This window comes from Lytechinus variegatus, chromosome 5 (assembly GCF_018143015.1).
Source record: "Lytechinus variegatus isolate NC3 chromosome 5, Lvar_3.0, whole genome shotgun sequence".
Lineage (NCBI taxonomy): Eukaryota > Metazoa > Echinodermata > Echinoidea > Temnopleuroida > Toxopneustidae > Lytechinus > Lytechinus variegatus.
Genome location: NC_054744.1, coordinates 1,936,066 through 1,952,782, shown reverse-complemented (window position 1 = coordinate 1,952,782; position 16,717 = coordinate 1,936,066). Strand labels below are relative to the sequence as shown.

The 16,717-nt window shown below is 35.4% G+C and overlaps 1 protein-coding gene across 2 annotated transcripts in view; it reads right to left on the bottom strand.

The window, feature by feature from the left end:
• LOC121415040 (transient receptor potential cation channel subfamily M member 3-like) overlaps positions 1-16,717 on the bottom strand; it is an 83,325-nt gene that overhangs the window by 22,477 nt on the left and 44,131 nt on the right. For both annotated transcript variants that reach the window (XM_041608112.1, XM_041608113.1), the window contains exon 5: positions 13,417-13,541. In XM_041608112.1, coding sequence (XP_041464046.1) covers positions 13,417-13,541 — 125 coding nt within the window. The remainder of the gene's footprint in view (positions 1-13,416; positions 13,542-16,717) is intronic.

Below are 16,717 nucleotides of genomic sequence, written 5' to 3'. Positions count from 1 at the left end.
TTCTTTTTATACAGTTGCATTTGGGGGAATTAATAGCACATGGCATACGGAGGAGCTGCACCTCTGTGATGTCACATAATCAAAGCTTTGAAATCTCTCAACTCTTTTTATTCTTTGATAGATTTTCTTCAAACCTTCACCCACATCTTTATCATATTTTTCTGCTTTTATTAAAAGGAACTTATTATCATGGTGGACTTTCCTTTTTAAAATTTTAAATGAACAATGATGGTATCATCACCAAACTTATAGGTATGGAGATAACAAATTCAAAGAAATTAGCTATTATAAACGTGACCAACAGGGCAGATCATCAAAGCATCCATAAATTTACCTTTGACCTTGCTAGATACTTAATACCAAGGGCAGCATGTTTAGACATTCAATCAAGATTGGTGTTCTGATGGCCTGATGATGCAGTTTCTAAAACATTTAGAAAATTAATCTTACATGTCTTAATATCCAAGATGAATATTGTTCCCACTTTCATGAGCACTGTCTAAAAATTGGGGAAGTAGTTTGATCCACTATGAGTTCTCTTGTTTTTTTTACTATGCATGTGTGGTTACCACAGCAACACAATATCTAAAGCAAAAAATATGTCTAGCGCATCATTAGCTCAATACCTAAGTGTGCAACAAATTTCAAGAGCATTGTCATAAAATGAAGAAGTAAGATGTTTACACATTAATTGTAATATGCTGTGAGGCCTGTGGCCATGACAACCCAGTTTCCAACGCAAGACAAAAATAGGTCTGCTAATCTTTACACCAACACCAATGAGTGAGCAAAATTTCATGAGGATAATTATGTTTGAAGGGCATATGAAAAAAAAATTGTGACTATTTCATCATTACAAAATATGGAGCATTGGACTTCACACCCTAGCCCCTTCATGCAAAAGTTCCCTCCTAAAAGCCTGTCTAAAGTGTCTGCAATGTGAACTATACTCGAGCCCCCGGGGGGGGGGGGGGGGGGGCACTCACATGGTGGTATGGGGACGTGCTGCTTTGATGACCCCTTTTTCAGACCTAATTTTCAGTTCTCTAAATACTCTGAATGAAAAAAATTCAGTTCAGAAGCCGCCCAGCCCCGCTCGCAAGACCCCCGTTACGAGACATATCAGTTCAAACAGCTATTTTAGATGACAATAAAACATTACCTGATCAATGGTATGAATGTGTATTTGCTCACTCTCTTTTAGAAATCCTGTACCACACGCAATGAAATTTGGCCCACACAAAGGTCTTGAGCTAATGATGTGCAAGACATATTTTTTACCATATTACAAAAGCGTAGCAGTATAATTGAATGCATCTTTACCTGGAATTTGAAATTAAATATGGAATTTTCTGACCTTAAGGATTTATGTTTAAATCTCGAGAAGGTCTTTTGATGTATAAAAAAGACAAAAAAGTAGGTATTTTACTTTGATTTGGCACCCGGTCGAATTAATTTTTTATGTAAAAGCAGATTTACAATAAAACACATTTTCAGTTCATATCCTTCACACCACAAATATTTTGAGTCACTTGCATCAATATGATCTAGTAATAAAATGGAATAGTGACATAAACCTTTTTATGGGGAAGGAGGGGGAATTTAATACCAAAACTAAAGATAGTCTTTAACGATGCAATCCCCTCCTGAATCATGCGCAGTAAGGCTGAATTCCCCTAAATGAGAATGTACGTCATGGATGAGATATAGTAAGCTCACTCATATTGAGTCATGCAAACCACAAGTTTTCAGAAAAGTTTAAAATCTCTCCAACCGTAGACCTAGTAAGTCCATGCTCCAACATACCTAAATCATGCCTACGTAAAGAAGATCAGACTGAGTAACAAGACTGTAATTAGCAACCAATTACAATAGAGTAAATCATAGACACTCTTTCTCAGGCCAAGGCCTTTCTGCATTATAACAGGAGGCGCATGTATTCAGACCACCTCTAAGTTTGACAATACCAGGTAAACTGATCAGGAAATTTGCCCTGATCTTACCCAGATTAATGTGAAAGCAAAATACTTGAAATATTCCCGAAAGAAAATACCCACTAATAAAGGTACTTTTTGTATCTATGAGAACTTTCACATGAACTTTTCCAAGCTAGTAGGTATTTTGACAGTGTGAAAGCAAATTACAAGAACTTTCTCAATTCAGTGAGTAGTTGGGCACGGGCAATGTACATGTAGGGCTCCTGGGGTAGCCATTTGCCTGCTACTAATTAGACAAACTTTGAGAACTTATCTCTCACAGGGTCTGAATCGGGTTGGTATGAATGCAGAAAATATTTAGTGGGTATTTTTCAGGCAGAACAAGTTCTTGTAATTCTGGTGATCAAGTCAGTCTGAATGCATCTAGGCTTAGAGTAAGATACGCATGATACAGTCATGGGACAATGATAAATGCGTCTGATGACAAGAAGGTGAGACATTCCCACTTTGTCTCATATGATCTACATTTAAGCATTTGATCTGGTCAGAGACTTCATTATTTCATTTCATTGTCAATTTTGCACTTAAAATTGAAATGTTCAATGAGCATTTAGGAGGAGTCACATTTTTTTCCAAATGTTGCATTTACCACTTTCAATGTTTCTATCCAACACTTACAGTGTTGTATTCAGCTTCATACAAGGCTGGATATAACGTCTGGAAAAGGTTTTCACTCCTCCAACCTTTCAAATACTGATTTCAGTTTATATCATGTAGGCTACGTCTTTCTGACCAGAAACTTACAGGTGAATGCGCTTCATATTTTTTTTTCATGAAAATAGAGGAAAATTACATAATCATTGAGAGTAATACCGTAACATTACTTCTGCATAATGAGGAACTATTTTGTAAGACTTTCTTGACTAATATTATCTTGCAGATGATGCGATATTGGCAACAAACAAAAGATGAGATTATTGTCATTTTTTTTTAAAGAAATGGCTATAAAGAATTACTATTGTGCAAGTGCATTTGAATTTAATGAATATACATAATCTTAATCCTTTGCCACACCTCATGGTGGAAAAGATTCTCCTTTAATATTTGAATGAGATATGCATTGAATTTCTACAGAAGATGAATGAAAAAATAAAATTCAGATTAGGACCTTTTCTTACATCATGGACCTATGCACTTAATTTCCAATTTGCCAAGACATCTCACAATCCAATCCCGTTCAGTTAAAACAATAGGGGTTTAAGAATGATATGCTGACATATTGAACTGCTACCAAATAATGTAAATATAAAGGCCTTATTCACCCTAAAGAGAAGTTGGTTCGAATAAAAGGATAAAAATTAAAGAAAAATGTTGGTAAAGGTTTGATGAAACTCCATCAATGAATGAGAGAATTAAAAGGAATTTTTGAAATTTTCTAAATTATAGCTAAGGTTTTGTGACATCATATCATCAGCATTCACCGAACCATCATACATGTATCAGTCAATAATGGTTTTAATTATGAGATTTTTGCAGAAATAAAAGTAAAAGTCGTACTCTTTACATAATTAAATTTCAAAGCAGCCATCATATTAGTTTCTAAGATATGTGGGGATTTCTATTAAAATAAGGATACCAATACCAAGCAATTGGCTTGGTCTTTCCTATCATGTATTTTTTAGCAATGAATATCTTGTAAGGCTGGGACCATAATTAATTATGTCCATCTTCACTGCCGTATCTGTGATATGACGGTTCTGATGACCGCCAACAATATGCAAGCAGCTCCCCAATATATCATGTAATATAGATCGCCGGCATTCATTCCAAACGTTATATCAGTCAATTTTGGTTGAAAACTCAATTTTGAGATTGAAAGTACCATTCTATTCTTAATACTTAATTTACTCAGCAGCAATTTATTTTAGTTCCTGAGATATGTGGGGATTTTCATGGGGATACCATACAAATTGTTGATAAAATATGTAAATACCATTGGTAACATGTACTGTAGCAAAGCAAACAACCTGCGCACACTTAATATGCAAATGCGCGGTCAGCCAAATCGTCAGTTTGGCACTGCAATGACTTTGCATGTGAAAGATCGCATGCATTGAAATAGCGGTCAGGGTTGTTGCATCCCCTATGACTTTTTGTACAGGGAAAATCAAAACTTTAAGCTATTTTGCGATATTTTCTCTGATTCCTAGTTTTGTGTAAAAATAAAGATACCAATGTCAAGCAATTGTTTTGGTCTTTCCAACCATGTATTTTTCTAGCAATGATTACGTTGCAAGGTTAGGCTGGGGAACAAAATGTGGAAAATATAGTAAACTTTGAGTCAATTTTCTCTAAAATGGCTTTGCATTGTCATATAGGTGATCTGACGGTTCGGATGACCGCCGACGAGATAGAAGAGCAATTCTTAGACTTGTTACAGAATTTTGTAAGAAGTCTGAGGCATACAGGATATAAAGAAAGGTATGATAATGGACCTGAAATAGTAGTAAAGATAAGTCACTGACAGAATAAACATACAAGCTAGGGGGGGGCAAAATGTCAATTGAGAGAGAGGGCAATCGCAAAGTACAAGATAAGTGCACAGGCATTCTGAGTCACAAATGTTGCATCATTCTTATATTAATAAATTTATTTTAATGAGAAAAGACAGATGGAATAAAGTTGTACTTGAAAGGGGAAGATTGGTATCAAGAACAAGTGGTGTCTCCATGTCATGTTAAACAATGTTGATGGATTGATGACATCATCTTCGGAATGCACTATAGTCTCTCACTGTTATATCTAATTGAGGATTTCCTTTTCTTGAGCTCCCACCTATCAACGACTAACAAACATATTGTTGAAATTTTGCTCCAAAGTCAGCTAAAAACGTCACAGAAAGTACAAAATTAATTTGAATGAAAATGCTAACAAGCTTAGGGCCCATGTGTACTATTCAACCTATGTCTGACTCCTTAGCCATTAATAACATCACATTTGACATTTATTGAAGTTTTTTTTTAAGCCTGTCCTTAAGTGAAGTTATGAGTCAATAATGAGATGTATATTACCCTGTTGACTTCTGAATTCTGTAATTCATATGCTTTGTACAAGAATTGCCTGGTTCCATTGGGTAAGGGGTTAAAGTATCAAAAATTATAAATCGTACCAGGGGCGGATAATTCCTTTTCCAGCCATTGACAGACCTACCAATCTCTAGGAATGAAAATTGTATTCTTTGATCCCTCAAACTGTATTTTCTCCCCCAAAACATTATTCTATGATAAAATGTGCACTGCTCTTGCAGTTGGAAAAAATGTTGAACCACATGTATATTTCACCATGGTTTTAATAAAATGATAAAAGACATTGGTTTGTATTGCTATGATTGGAATAATAATATTGTTAATTGAAAGTTACTTGAATTCATACACTTACCTATACTGAAGTGTGTTAGTATTATGAAATAGAGATAGGTAGGGATGTTTTGTTTGGAAAACTGTATTTCATGAAAAACACCTTATTGCAATGATTGCAATACGTAATGATTGGCATCTCTGCATTGATTATTAGAGAAAACTAGATTTTTCTTTCCTGCCTCCTCTCTCAGAAGTGTAAAATCAAGATACACATGGATAAGCCTTTTTTGCTATTTCTGTCTTGAAGAAGGAAAAACAGAATTTTCCTTTATCATTTCATATTTGAAACACAAAGGGAAATATCAAAGAGCACAATCTATGTCAAGAAAATATCCAAGCACCATATTTCACTTATTAGATTGACTTCAAAGAAACAATCATGAAGAAATATAATGATGGGAACGATGTGTGGGCATGTATTCCCCGTGGCAGCGCTGGGCGCTTGGCGTATATAATACATACAGAATTGCACACACATGCTGCAGCCACTAATTTGTAGTAAAATTTTTTTGAAAGTTGAGGGTACTCCTTAATATTCATGAAAGAAAACGTTTTCAAAACATCAATTTTGGTGTTAACTGTGCAAAAACAAAATCAGAGCTGAAACGTGATTTTGTTTCTGCATTTTCAAAAATTAAATGACAAAAGGAAAGTTTTTCCTTCTTTATGACAGAAAAGGAACAATGATTTATCCATGTGTACCTTGATTATTTCAGGTGGTGAAATATTCAAACTCAGTCCTATAGAAAAAACTCATTACATAGGACGATACAATTTGCTAGGAGAACTCAACAATCTGTAAGAACAACTTCTGACTTTTCCAAAAGAAGTTGCCCCTTCAAGGGACAAATAAGTTGCCCCTTATAGTAAGAGAAAAATTAGTTGCCCCTTCAAGGGACAAATTAGATGCCCCTGATAGTAAGGAACAACTTAATTGCCCCTTATAGGTAGTTACAGTGATTTTCCGTCAAATAACAACCTTTTCTGTTTCTGAAATCCTGTAATTCTGTTTCAAACTAAAATGAAATTCTGTTTCGTCATAAAAAATCCAAATAGCAGAAACATAAATTCTGTTCTGTAAATACAAATTCAATGAATAATCCCCAAAAGTTAAGATCCAAAACAGGTGTTTCTGTTTGATTTCGCAAGAAACTGAAGATCACTGTCCCTAAATAAGGCCAAGTTAAATTTCATTTTAATCACCTTTTGACCCCCAAAGCATCTATCAAACGCTCTTTGATTACACCTACAGCCCTATAATATAATTCATGTCTGTAATTTGGATGAAGTTCAAATGTTTTTTGTCAACTAGAGATCTTTCTTTCAATCTCGGTTTGGCACCCTTCATTGGCTACCTGTCATTCTTCACTTTAATCCATTCATTGATTCATTACAAAACAAAAACACAATTCAAATGAAGAACAATGCCAGATAAAAGCGCTGGATTAATATAAACTGACTATTGCACCAGTCTTGAGTGAAGGGCCTCTGAATTGGCATGTGTTCTGTGGAAATGTAATCTACTGTATCAAGGCTAATCATATGCTTTTTCACACTGCACATATTTTCCTTAACCCCAGGAAATTGGTGGGGCTAAGGGGGCGGGTGGAACGAAGGTGCAGTGTGAAACGAAGGAACAAAGAAAAAGAGGGCTAATCATTAACCAATCACAGAAGTCGAAATTGCCCGTTAATCGCGATCTGTGTGAGAAAATAATCAATATTCATGAGTTATAATCCGGGGTTAAGGCATTAACAGGCTAAGCAAATAGTATGGGGTTAACAAAGACAATGAGAAACCAAAAATATGCTAGTATGGGGTTAAGGATAGTCTGGGGTTAAGGATAGTATGGGGTTAAGCAAATGCAGTGTGAAAAGCATAATAGAATATCATAAAGATGGTCCATGTGTCATAGTCTACTTCATTATGAGGCTTTAACGCACACAGCTGTCATGTGATGAAAGTGTTGTTATTGGGCACTGCCATGACTCAAGCACAAGACTCTTCTCTTTGCATACAGGTCAATATACCCAATTTTGAATCCGGCAATCTATGGAAAGCAGGGATGATTAAAAGAGCTGTGTGAGTCTCTGTTGATTATAGAGACGACTGATGATGGTGCAGGACTGACTGTCTAAGGCTGTGCTTATCAGGTCATTGCAATGTGAATGACGTAGGAGACAGGAGACACTAACTTTTGAGGAACATATCAGAATAATGATAAAAATAATAATGATGATGATGATGATAATATGAATGAAATTAATTATAATAATAATAATAACAGGGACCAACAAACCCGCTTGCCCAGGGCAAGTGAAAATGATGTGTGGGCAAGCATTATTCAAAGTCAATTGCCTGATCGGGCAAGTGGTTGCTTTGAAAATAAAAAATAAAAAGTCAGTAAATTTCAATAGCTTTTGGATAAATCACAATTAAAGGCCAATTATCTCTCAATGTCAAACCAGTATTGGAAACATGTAAAACCAGCGCCACTTTATACCGGTAATTCATCGCCAGGTAACTCGTGTTACATATATTGTGCGATTTGCCGATGACCAACAAACATAGAGGGCAGCAACACACAGCATGCTCCGTACATCAGCGCTACATGAGCGAGGCAGCTGATTCTCGAGCTTGCTGCAAACTTTGTGACTCGGCCTCAAGATTTGTGATCGTTCCCAACAGAGTAAACAATGAGTCGTCAGGCTAGAATCAGCAATTTATGTCGTCACGTTCAGCAGTGACTTAATTTTATAGCTCCAAGGTAGATATAGTGAAGCTACTAGCGAAACTGAGTAAAAATGAGCAGATCCATGTCTATAGGTGGTTTAAAACCGCCTCGATCACAAGAATCCCCGTTAAATTACGAGAACTTTTTAAGGCTAAAAAATACCTGTTAATTATTCCTGCATTCACACCGCCCCGAAACACATCCTTCGGGATAAGTTCCCGAAGTTACGAGCATGCGCAGTGTGGTCTGATAAGCAGGCAAGGCGGGAGATTCAAAATCACTAGCCCAGCAGCCACCCACGCCGCCGCGCCCAACGACACGCTGGGATAAAAGTTCCCGTAATTTGCTTTCACATTGCCAAAATACCTGCGACCTTGGAAAAATCCCCACGAAAGTTCTCGTAATTTCGCCAAGTACCTACTATTTAGTGGGTATTTTCTTTCAAGGAGATTACGCGTAGTTTGCTTTCACATTACCAAAATACCTGGTATTTTCTGATCGGGGTAAATTTCCCGATCAGAGAATACCTGGAACTGGCGAACTTCGAGGCAGTCTGAAACCACCTATTGATGGCAATAAGAACTAATGTCATATACTTTGCTGAAAATAAACTTATAATTTTATGTGTCTTCCTTACTACATGATTCTCATTTGTAGTTATTTGTCTTGTCCTTTAAAATCAAGGGTAGTACCATCATAAAGAAATATTTAAGAGCAAATGAATTATGAAAAAAATTGGGCAAGCAAATTTTTTCATCACTTGCCCTATCAGGCAAGTAGACTGCTCAGGATGCATTAAGAGTAAGTGTTCATAATGATAAGTAATCAAACAACAGGTTCATTTCTTTGGTTTTATACCTAAGAATTTTTTTCTGGAACTAAATAAGGTTTCAAGTATCCAGTACAAGAAGGACATCCTTTTCTGTATTCTCAATTGAAACTGAGCATTTGAACCTAAAACATAATATATACATTTAAAGGGGGGTAATCAAAGCTGAATATATTATGATTTGAACAGATAAAGAAAATCAGAAAACACTAAAAATTTGATCAAATTCGAACAAGAAATAACAAAGTTTTGGCATTTCAAAGATTTGCATTATTCCGGTGAAACAGTTCCAGGCATGTCTTCACAAATATTCTATGGGCAAACTGATGATGTCATATCCCCACTTGTTCTTTTGTATTTCATTATATGAAATTAGCTTTATTCAATTCTTTCCCTTGAAGAACTAAAAAAATTACACTGAAAACTAATTTGTGCAAAAAAAAAAAGTGGTGATATGGCATATCAGCCTACCTAATGAATATTCATGATGATGTGCATATAACTGTTTTCACAATATATTGCTAAATTTTACAATTTAATCTCTTTGCTTATTTGTTATCAGATCTTGATGAAATTTTCAGCCTTTTGCTCTGTGAATTTTACTCTATTTATTTAGATATGAATATTTTCAGCCCTGGGGATCCCTTTAAGGCAAATACCATTAAATATGGAAGCACAGCAATAAATAAAGAATTTTTTTCTTTCAAATGGCAAACATACTATTAAGTACCGGTAATTAACAACATTAATACATCAACAGCTGACACGCAGAATTGCAATTTTTTTTTTCCTTTTTTGTGTTGTTTCCATTTGTTTCCATGAAAACAGATAAATCATTGTGAGAAAAAAATAGTTCAATCAACTTATATCATTACAGGCATATTCCAGAGTTACAGGGGGTTGTCAACCTAGCTCGAAAGGTAACAAAGTTTCATCACTAAAAACATCTGGCATTGCCAATCCATGATATCTTGACTATGACACATCTTTAAAGGGCAATTGCAACGAACAAGTGTGAGGAAAATGCGTTCACCCCTGATCAACCGAGACAAAACGGATTTAAAACTTTAGAATACTGATCTGGCTTCACTTGCTAGTTTCACAGGATTAAATTTCCAACTGATCTAGCTCAATTTTTGTCCAACTTAAGGGGTGTTCTCCTGGTCAAATCTTCCATGTCAGATGACTAAGTATTCATTATGTGACATCACACTCCTTTACATCCAGGTTAATGAAAATTGAGTTACCTTTCTAGCAAGGTTGTCCCCCCCATCCACAGACTTCTAGCTGGCTCCAGCTCTAGTATTAGTAGGATCCATGGTTTATGGAATCACCATAGCGAAGCGGTTCTGACTCTCGCCTTGTAACCAGAGGGTCGTGTGTTTGAGTCCCAGTGCCATGGCCTATAGCCCTATAGCATCTTGTGGCAAGGCGCTAATCAACACTTTGCCACTCTCCACCCAGGTGCTAAATGGTACCTGCTAGGATGCAGTATGCCTAGCAATGGAGTTTGAAAACAATTGTTGGAATGTTTCCCAGGGAGTAGAGAAAGGTCATGCATTGAGTGTGGGCAAGTCAGGATCCAATGACTGGGATAATAATATATATGTTTAGTATTTTGATGTTTTAAGCGATTTCACATGAATAGGCGTTATATAAAAGCAATTACTAATATTAGTTATTTTATTATTATTCATCATGACCTTTGGCTTTGTATATTGGTGCCACACATGGCCAGTTGGAAACTAGACGGGCAATGCTCATCAAATAGGGTAACTTTCCTATTTCACCGCTTCTGTTATCCCTCTTCTTTTTTCTCTCACTCCCTCTTTTATTCCCTATGTGCCCCTTCTCTAATTAGGATCCTCATCACATCCCTTTGACCATATTACTTTCTCCTCAACTGAAGTTTCCAAATCTATGTCAAAATACAGCTGTAACTTATGCAATAAATACCTACATGTACTCATTAGACCTTTCCTTTTGTGTCTTTCACCTCTCTCTGCCTCTCTTTTTCCTCTTTCCTGTCATTTCTTATTAACCCTCTCTCCTCTATAACCCCCTCCCCCATCTTTCCCTCTGCTCTCTCTCTCTATCTCCTGCTCTGTAACAGCATGGACCTATTGTATTTGTAATACGTCCATGGTAACAGCATGTCTGCCCTGCGTGCTCTTTTCCTCCTTCAATATGGAACCTGTTATACAATTCCTTGTTGCCGTTGTACATAGTATACATGCAGAATCTATTTCTTATATTGGCTTTATACTTCTCTTATAATGTTTCTATTGTCACGTTTATTATTATCTTGCCTGAAAATGAATTAAAATAAATAGATAAATGATAAACAAATAAATAAACAAACAAATGAATAAATAAATGAATGAAATAAACAAATGAACAAACAAGTAAATAAATAAGTAAATAAACAAATGAATGAATGAATGAGTGAGTGAGTGAGTGAGTGAGTGAGTGAGTGAGTGAGTGAGTGAGTGAGTGAGTGTGAGTGAGTGAGTGAGTGAGTGAGTGAGTGTGAGTGAGTGAGTGAGTGAATGAATGAATGAATAAATGAATGAATGAATAACATGTGGTACCTATTCTATCATTATGCATGCTGGTTTCATTTTTCCTTTCTCTTAATCACTTTACTTTCACTGATTTTATGAAGCTTAGGATAGTTGAAGCTCACAGCTTGACAGATTGTGATTGGGTGCTGGCTTTCAGGTGCATGGGATGTAGCAGGAGTGTAAGTGGCCCTTGGGAATGAGCATGCATAATGGGCCACAGTGGACTTTATACCTCAATGCATTTTAAAGGTTTAATTTTCTTTTTCATCTCCATGTAACTGAACAATTCTAATATACTTGATGTTTATCAATGTATCAAATATTCTATTCAATTGTATCTGTTTTTATGTTTGTCCATTGTAAGCTCATGCTGAAAGTCTCAAAACATTGTTTTCCTTCTTGTACAGTGTATTTAATGAAAAAAATTGATTTGAATTTAATTGAATTGGAATGACAAAAAGAATTATTTGTAAAGTTTTCTTTCATTTCGAGGGGTAATTTTCGTGCGACAAGAAATTATGCTGTAAATCGCATTTGTCTTTATTTTGCTGTAGTATAAAACTAATTTTCTAAACTTTCTTAAATATTGTTTGTGGCAGATCTTGGGATGACCAGAGAAAAGATTTTCAATTACGGGAATTTTAAGGGGCTATTTGGGCTATCACAAGGGCTGGTATCCCTCATATATTTCATACTGATTGGAATACAGCAGTTGCAGATTTTTACTTCAAATGGACTTCATAGCATTTGTAATGATGAAGCCTTTTTACCATCTTAAATAAAAGCTGCTTCTGTGTATTCGTTGAAATCAAACTGAAGTAGGCATCCAGGGCTCTCCAGGCCCCATTTCATAAAAAGTTGCGAAGATAGAAACTTGCTGGAATATCAACTTTCGTTGGAAGAGTCAATCAAAAAGCAGAATTTTCACAGTTGTCATGGTAGTCGACATTCCTGTGGGACTTGCTATCATACCAACTGTTAATGAAATGGGGCCTAGATTGCATCCCCCCTGGTTGCTCTATTCCCCCAGAATGTTCAAAACTCTCACTCAGGCTTGCCAGCCCTATTATCATTTGACGAATCTATCCTCACTACTCTGAATTGATTTCAAAGAGATCAAACCCCACAAAAAATATCAAAACACCATTATCATGGAAAATAAAAGTATATGAAAAAGATTATTACTTCTGGTACAATATAGATGTAGAATACTAACTGTTGCACAAGAATGTACATGTATAACACATGGTTGTGCTTATAATATGAAAAACTTACAGAGACAAAAAAGCCTACATTTTCAATACATATTCCCTATAACATGTAGTTGAAAATGGAGCAGTTTTATTTTCAATTTGAGCAGCAACCCTATATTTTAAATACTTATGTTCTGTAACATTTAATTAAAGGTGAAGTTCACCCTGACAAAAAGTTTAGTGTAAAAATAGAAAGAAAAATAATTTAAAATGTTGGTGAAGATTTCAGGAAAATCCATCAAATATTTACAAAGTAATTAGAATTTCAATTTTTTTTAATTTGTGACGTCATATGCGATCATGTGTATCATGAATTTTAAAAATCATTAAAATGTCATTTTCTCCCCAAAAATGAGAATGAGTTTGATTGTACATTCAGCACTTCAACAAATTATTTCACTCCCTCTCATGTAAGAAGAAAAAGTTAAGTCAACATGAGCCATCAAAAAATATAAAAATTTATGATTTTATATTACATAACATATAGGACAGCTGCTCGTATATGACGTCACAAATCAAAACCCTAAAATTCTAATAACTTTCTTAATCTTTGATGGATTTTCCTCAAACCTTCACCAACATTTTATTTTTCATGGTATTTTTACAAACCAAATTCTTTTGTCAGGGTGAACTTCCCCTTTAAAACAGAATGAGTTTTATTTGAAATTTGAGTAACTTACATCTTGACCAATGAGGCTTTCTCTACTGTTGAGTACCCCCCAGGGTGCGATACCAATGGTTACTACCCGACCACGCATCTTGACTGAGTGGTTGTTGAGAGCATTACCCATCAACATAGTAACTCCTGTACAGAAAAGAAGAGGTAAATAAGAGGGAGATAGACAGAGAGATTCGGGGGGGGGGGAGGTTAGGGGAAAGAGAAGGGGAGAGAGAGAGGAAGGAGGTAAAGAGAGAAAGATAGAGGGAGAGAAAGAAAGAGGAGTGAAAAGGGGAGAAAGAAAGGAGAGGGATATGGGGAGAGAAAGATGGAGGGGGAGAAGGGGAGAGAGGAAGAAAGATGGAGGAGAGATAGGGGAAAAGAAAGAGTGGTCAGGGAGAGAGAGGGGTAAACCGAAGTGTCAGTATAAACTATGAATATAAATGAATGAACCTCATTGCAAAAATTGAATAAAATCTTCACCATATACTATATCAAAATTCACAGCTGATGCAAATTTAGCCGGGAGTACCATCAAAGAGCTGTAATTCAAGAATGCATAACATTCCCCATGCCAATCATGAACAATACACAGAAATATATTAAGAGTGGTAGAATGCATTTTATCTGTTGTCTTCATACAAGTCACGCATTTGAGGGATCAAATTTGTCGGTTTGGTAGGGATGCTTTTAAACAAAATATTGATCACAGTTATTGTGGATCAAGTAAATGTAATCGAGTGTGTTTGTTAAAAAGTGATGTCAATGGGGCGCAGTCTTTATGACTTGAAATGGAGGAATGTGTCACAAATGGAGGGATGTGTCACATGATTTTTCATGGAATATATATTATATTTTTTTCAAAATAATGATTACAATGGCTGTTTCTACAATTTATCCATGTGTATTTGTTGATGTAACTGATTACCTAAAATGTAGATTCAAATAAATCTGAATTGAATTATTTGCAAGTGCAGCTTTTGGTCAATAGCAATGATGAACTAACAATGATGACTCTCACAAGAATACTTTTCTCCTTTCCTCCTTCAGTATTGGAAGCTTATTAGCACTATGATGTCCTTCTTGATATGCTTCACGACATGTGTCCATAGAAGGCCACAAATTATCAAGCTATAAACATCTTAGAACTGCTTCCTGGCTACGGCCAGAATTACTTGTTATTTTTTTTAAATATGATGATGCAGTTTATTGTGATGAGCCTTTGGCCATCAAAGATATCATTACACTGCAAAATCATGGCCTATAGATGAAGGAAATTGAGAATGACACATTGATTTCTTAATAAGATTTCATTTCAGATTGAAGTGAAAGTATGTCCTTTTAATTCTTTCTCAAATATCACAACTAAATACTGGGTAAACAAATTGCACTGTTAAGTACAAATCAAATTCCAAAATGTTCATATGCCTGAAGATAATTGAATGGCCAATACATTTTTGGAAGAATGGATTTTTACCTGATGCTTGAGTATAATTCACATAATTGACCCCAGTGGCATACGTAGGATTTTTTAAAGGGGGTTCAAGCTGAATGAAATGTTGACAACTAAAACCAATTTACGTCCTTTCGTACGTCAAAAAAATGGTCTCCAAAAAAATTTAAGGGGGGGTGAGGTATCAAAAAAAAAATTAAGGGAGGTTTAAACCCCTGTAACCCCCCTCCTTCATACGCCACTGGTTGACCCTTTAACAAAAGCTTCATGTGTGATTTAAGTTTGACTTTAAAATCAATTATACATTCATAGGTTTGTGCGGTATACAATGCATCACCACATTATTCAGATCAATCTCAAATGGACTCATGCTAGTGCATAATGCTCTATGAGAATTACAAGTTGAATAACATGTGTGCATTGCCTCTTAGTAGGACACCTTATTTCAAACTTAAAGGAGAATGAAACCTTTGGAACAAGATAGCTTGTGTGAAAACAGAAAAATCAAGGAAACAGATCAACAAAAGTTTGAGAAAAATTGGACCAATAATGAGAAAATTATGAGCATTTGAATATTTCGATCACTAATGCTATGGAGATCCTCAAATTGGCAATGCAATGAAGATGCATGACGTCACTTGTGAACAACTTTCCCCATTACTTTAGAATATATTTCACTTAAATTGCTTTGTTTATCACATCTATCAGTACATCATGTGTTCTCTCTAAGGCGGGAATGTAATACAGATTTTAAAGAATACATCATGGATAAAGAGTTTGTATCACCATAAGAAAAAGCAAAAAGAACATTTTGAGGTTTTTAAATAGGTTTTTATAGTCCATCAAAGGGAAAGATGTTCACATGTGACATCACACATCCTTGTCGCATTGCCAATGGGAGGATCTCCATAGCATTAGTGATTGCAATATTCAAATGCTCATTATTTGTCAGATTTTTCTAAAACTTTCTTTGTTCTTATTCTTTGATTTTTCTTTTTCCACACAAGCCTACTTGTTCCAAATATTTTATTCCCCTTTAAAGGTAGGCTAAAGTCCATCCAAGAAAAATGTTGATTTGGATAAGTAGAGAAAAATCAAACTAGCATGACGCTGAAAATTTCATCAAAATCATTGTTGTTTCACTTGACAATGACAAAATATTTCAGATTTAACATTTCATATAACAAAAGAAATAGTGAGTGGATGACATCATCAGTCTCCTCATCTGCATACTGACCAGGATGTGCATTGAACTGTTTTGTGAAATTAAGTGAAATTCCAAAATGTCTTAACTTTCTTATTTTGCATCCGATTTTGATGAAATTTTCAGTGTTGAGCTTGTTGATTTTTTCTCTCTTTATTCAAATTAACTTTTTGTTGGGGAGGACTTGCCCTTTAAATCTTTGTGAAACTACCCACAGATTAGATCACTTTGTTAGCATTCATAGTCACACACTATGGGAGTGCTAAATCAAATTTTGTTGCTATGGTAACACTCCCAGTGCCAGGTACTGCACAAGTTCGTCACAGTCACCCCAAACACCATTATATAACTATACTGCATACAACTCTCTATAATGCTTCTGGGTGAAAGTGGCTTCCGGGAATGGATACTGTTCAAAGTCACAAAGCAATCAATCCTGACACCTTATCATCTTGTGTACTACTACTTCACAAGATAACCTCACAAGGAAACACATGCATTCAAATTCACAATTGCTTTACAGAAAATATGATTAAAGGATTTAAATTTAAATGATAAAATCTATGATATAGTTTATATAGTATATCATCAATGTACAAAAGAATATTTATAATATTTCTCTGATGTAATTTTCATTCTTGTACATATTGTATATTGTATTTTTTT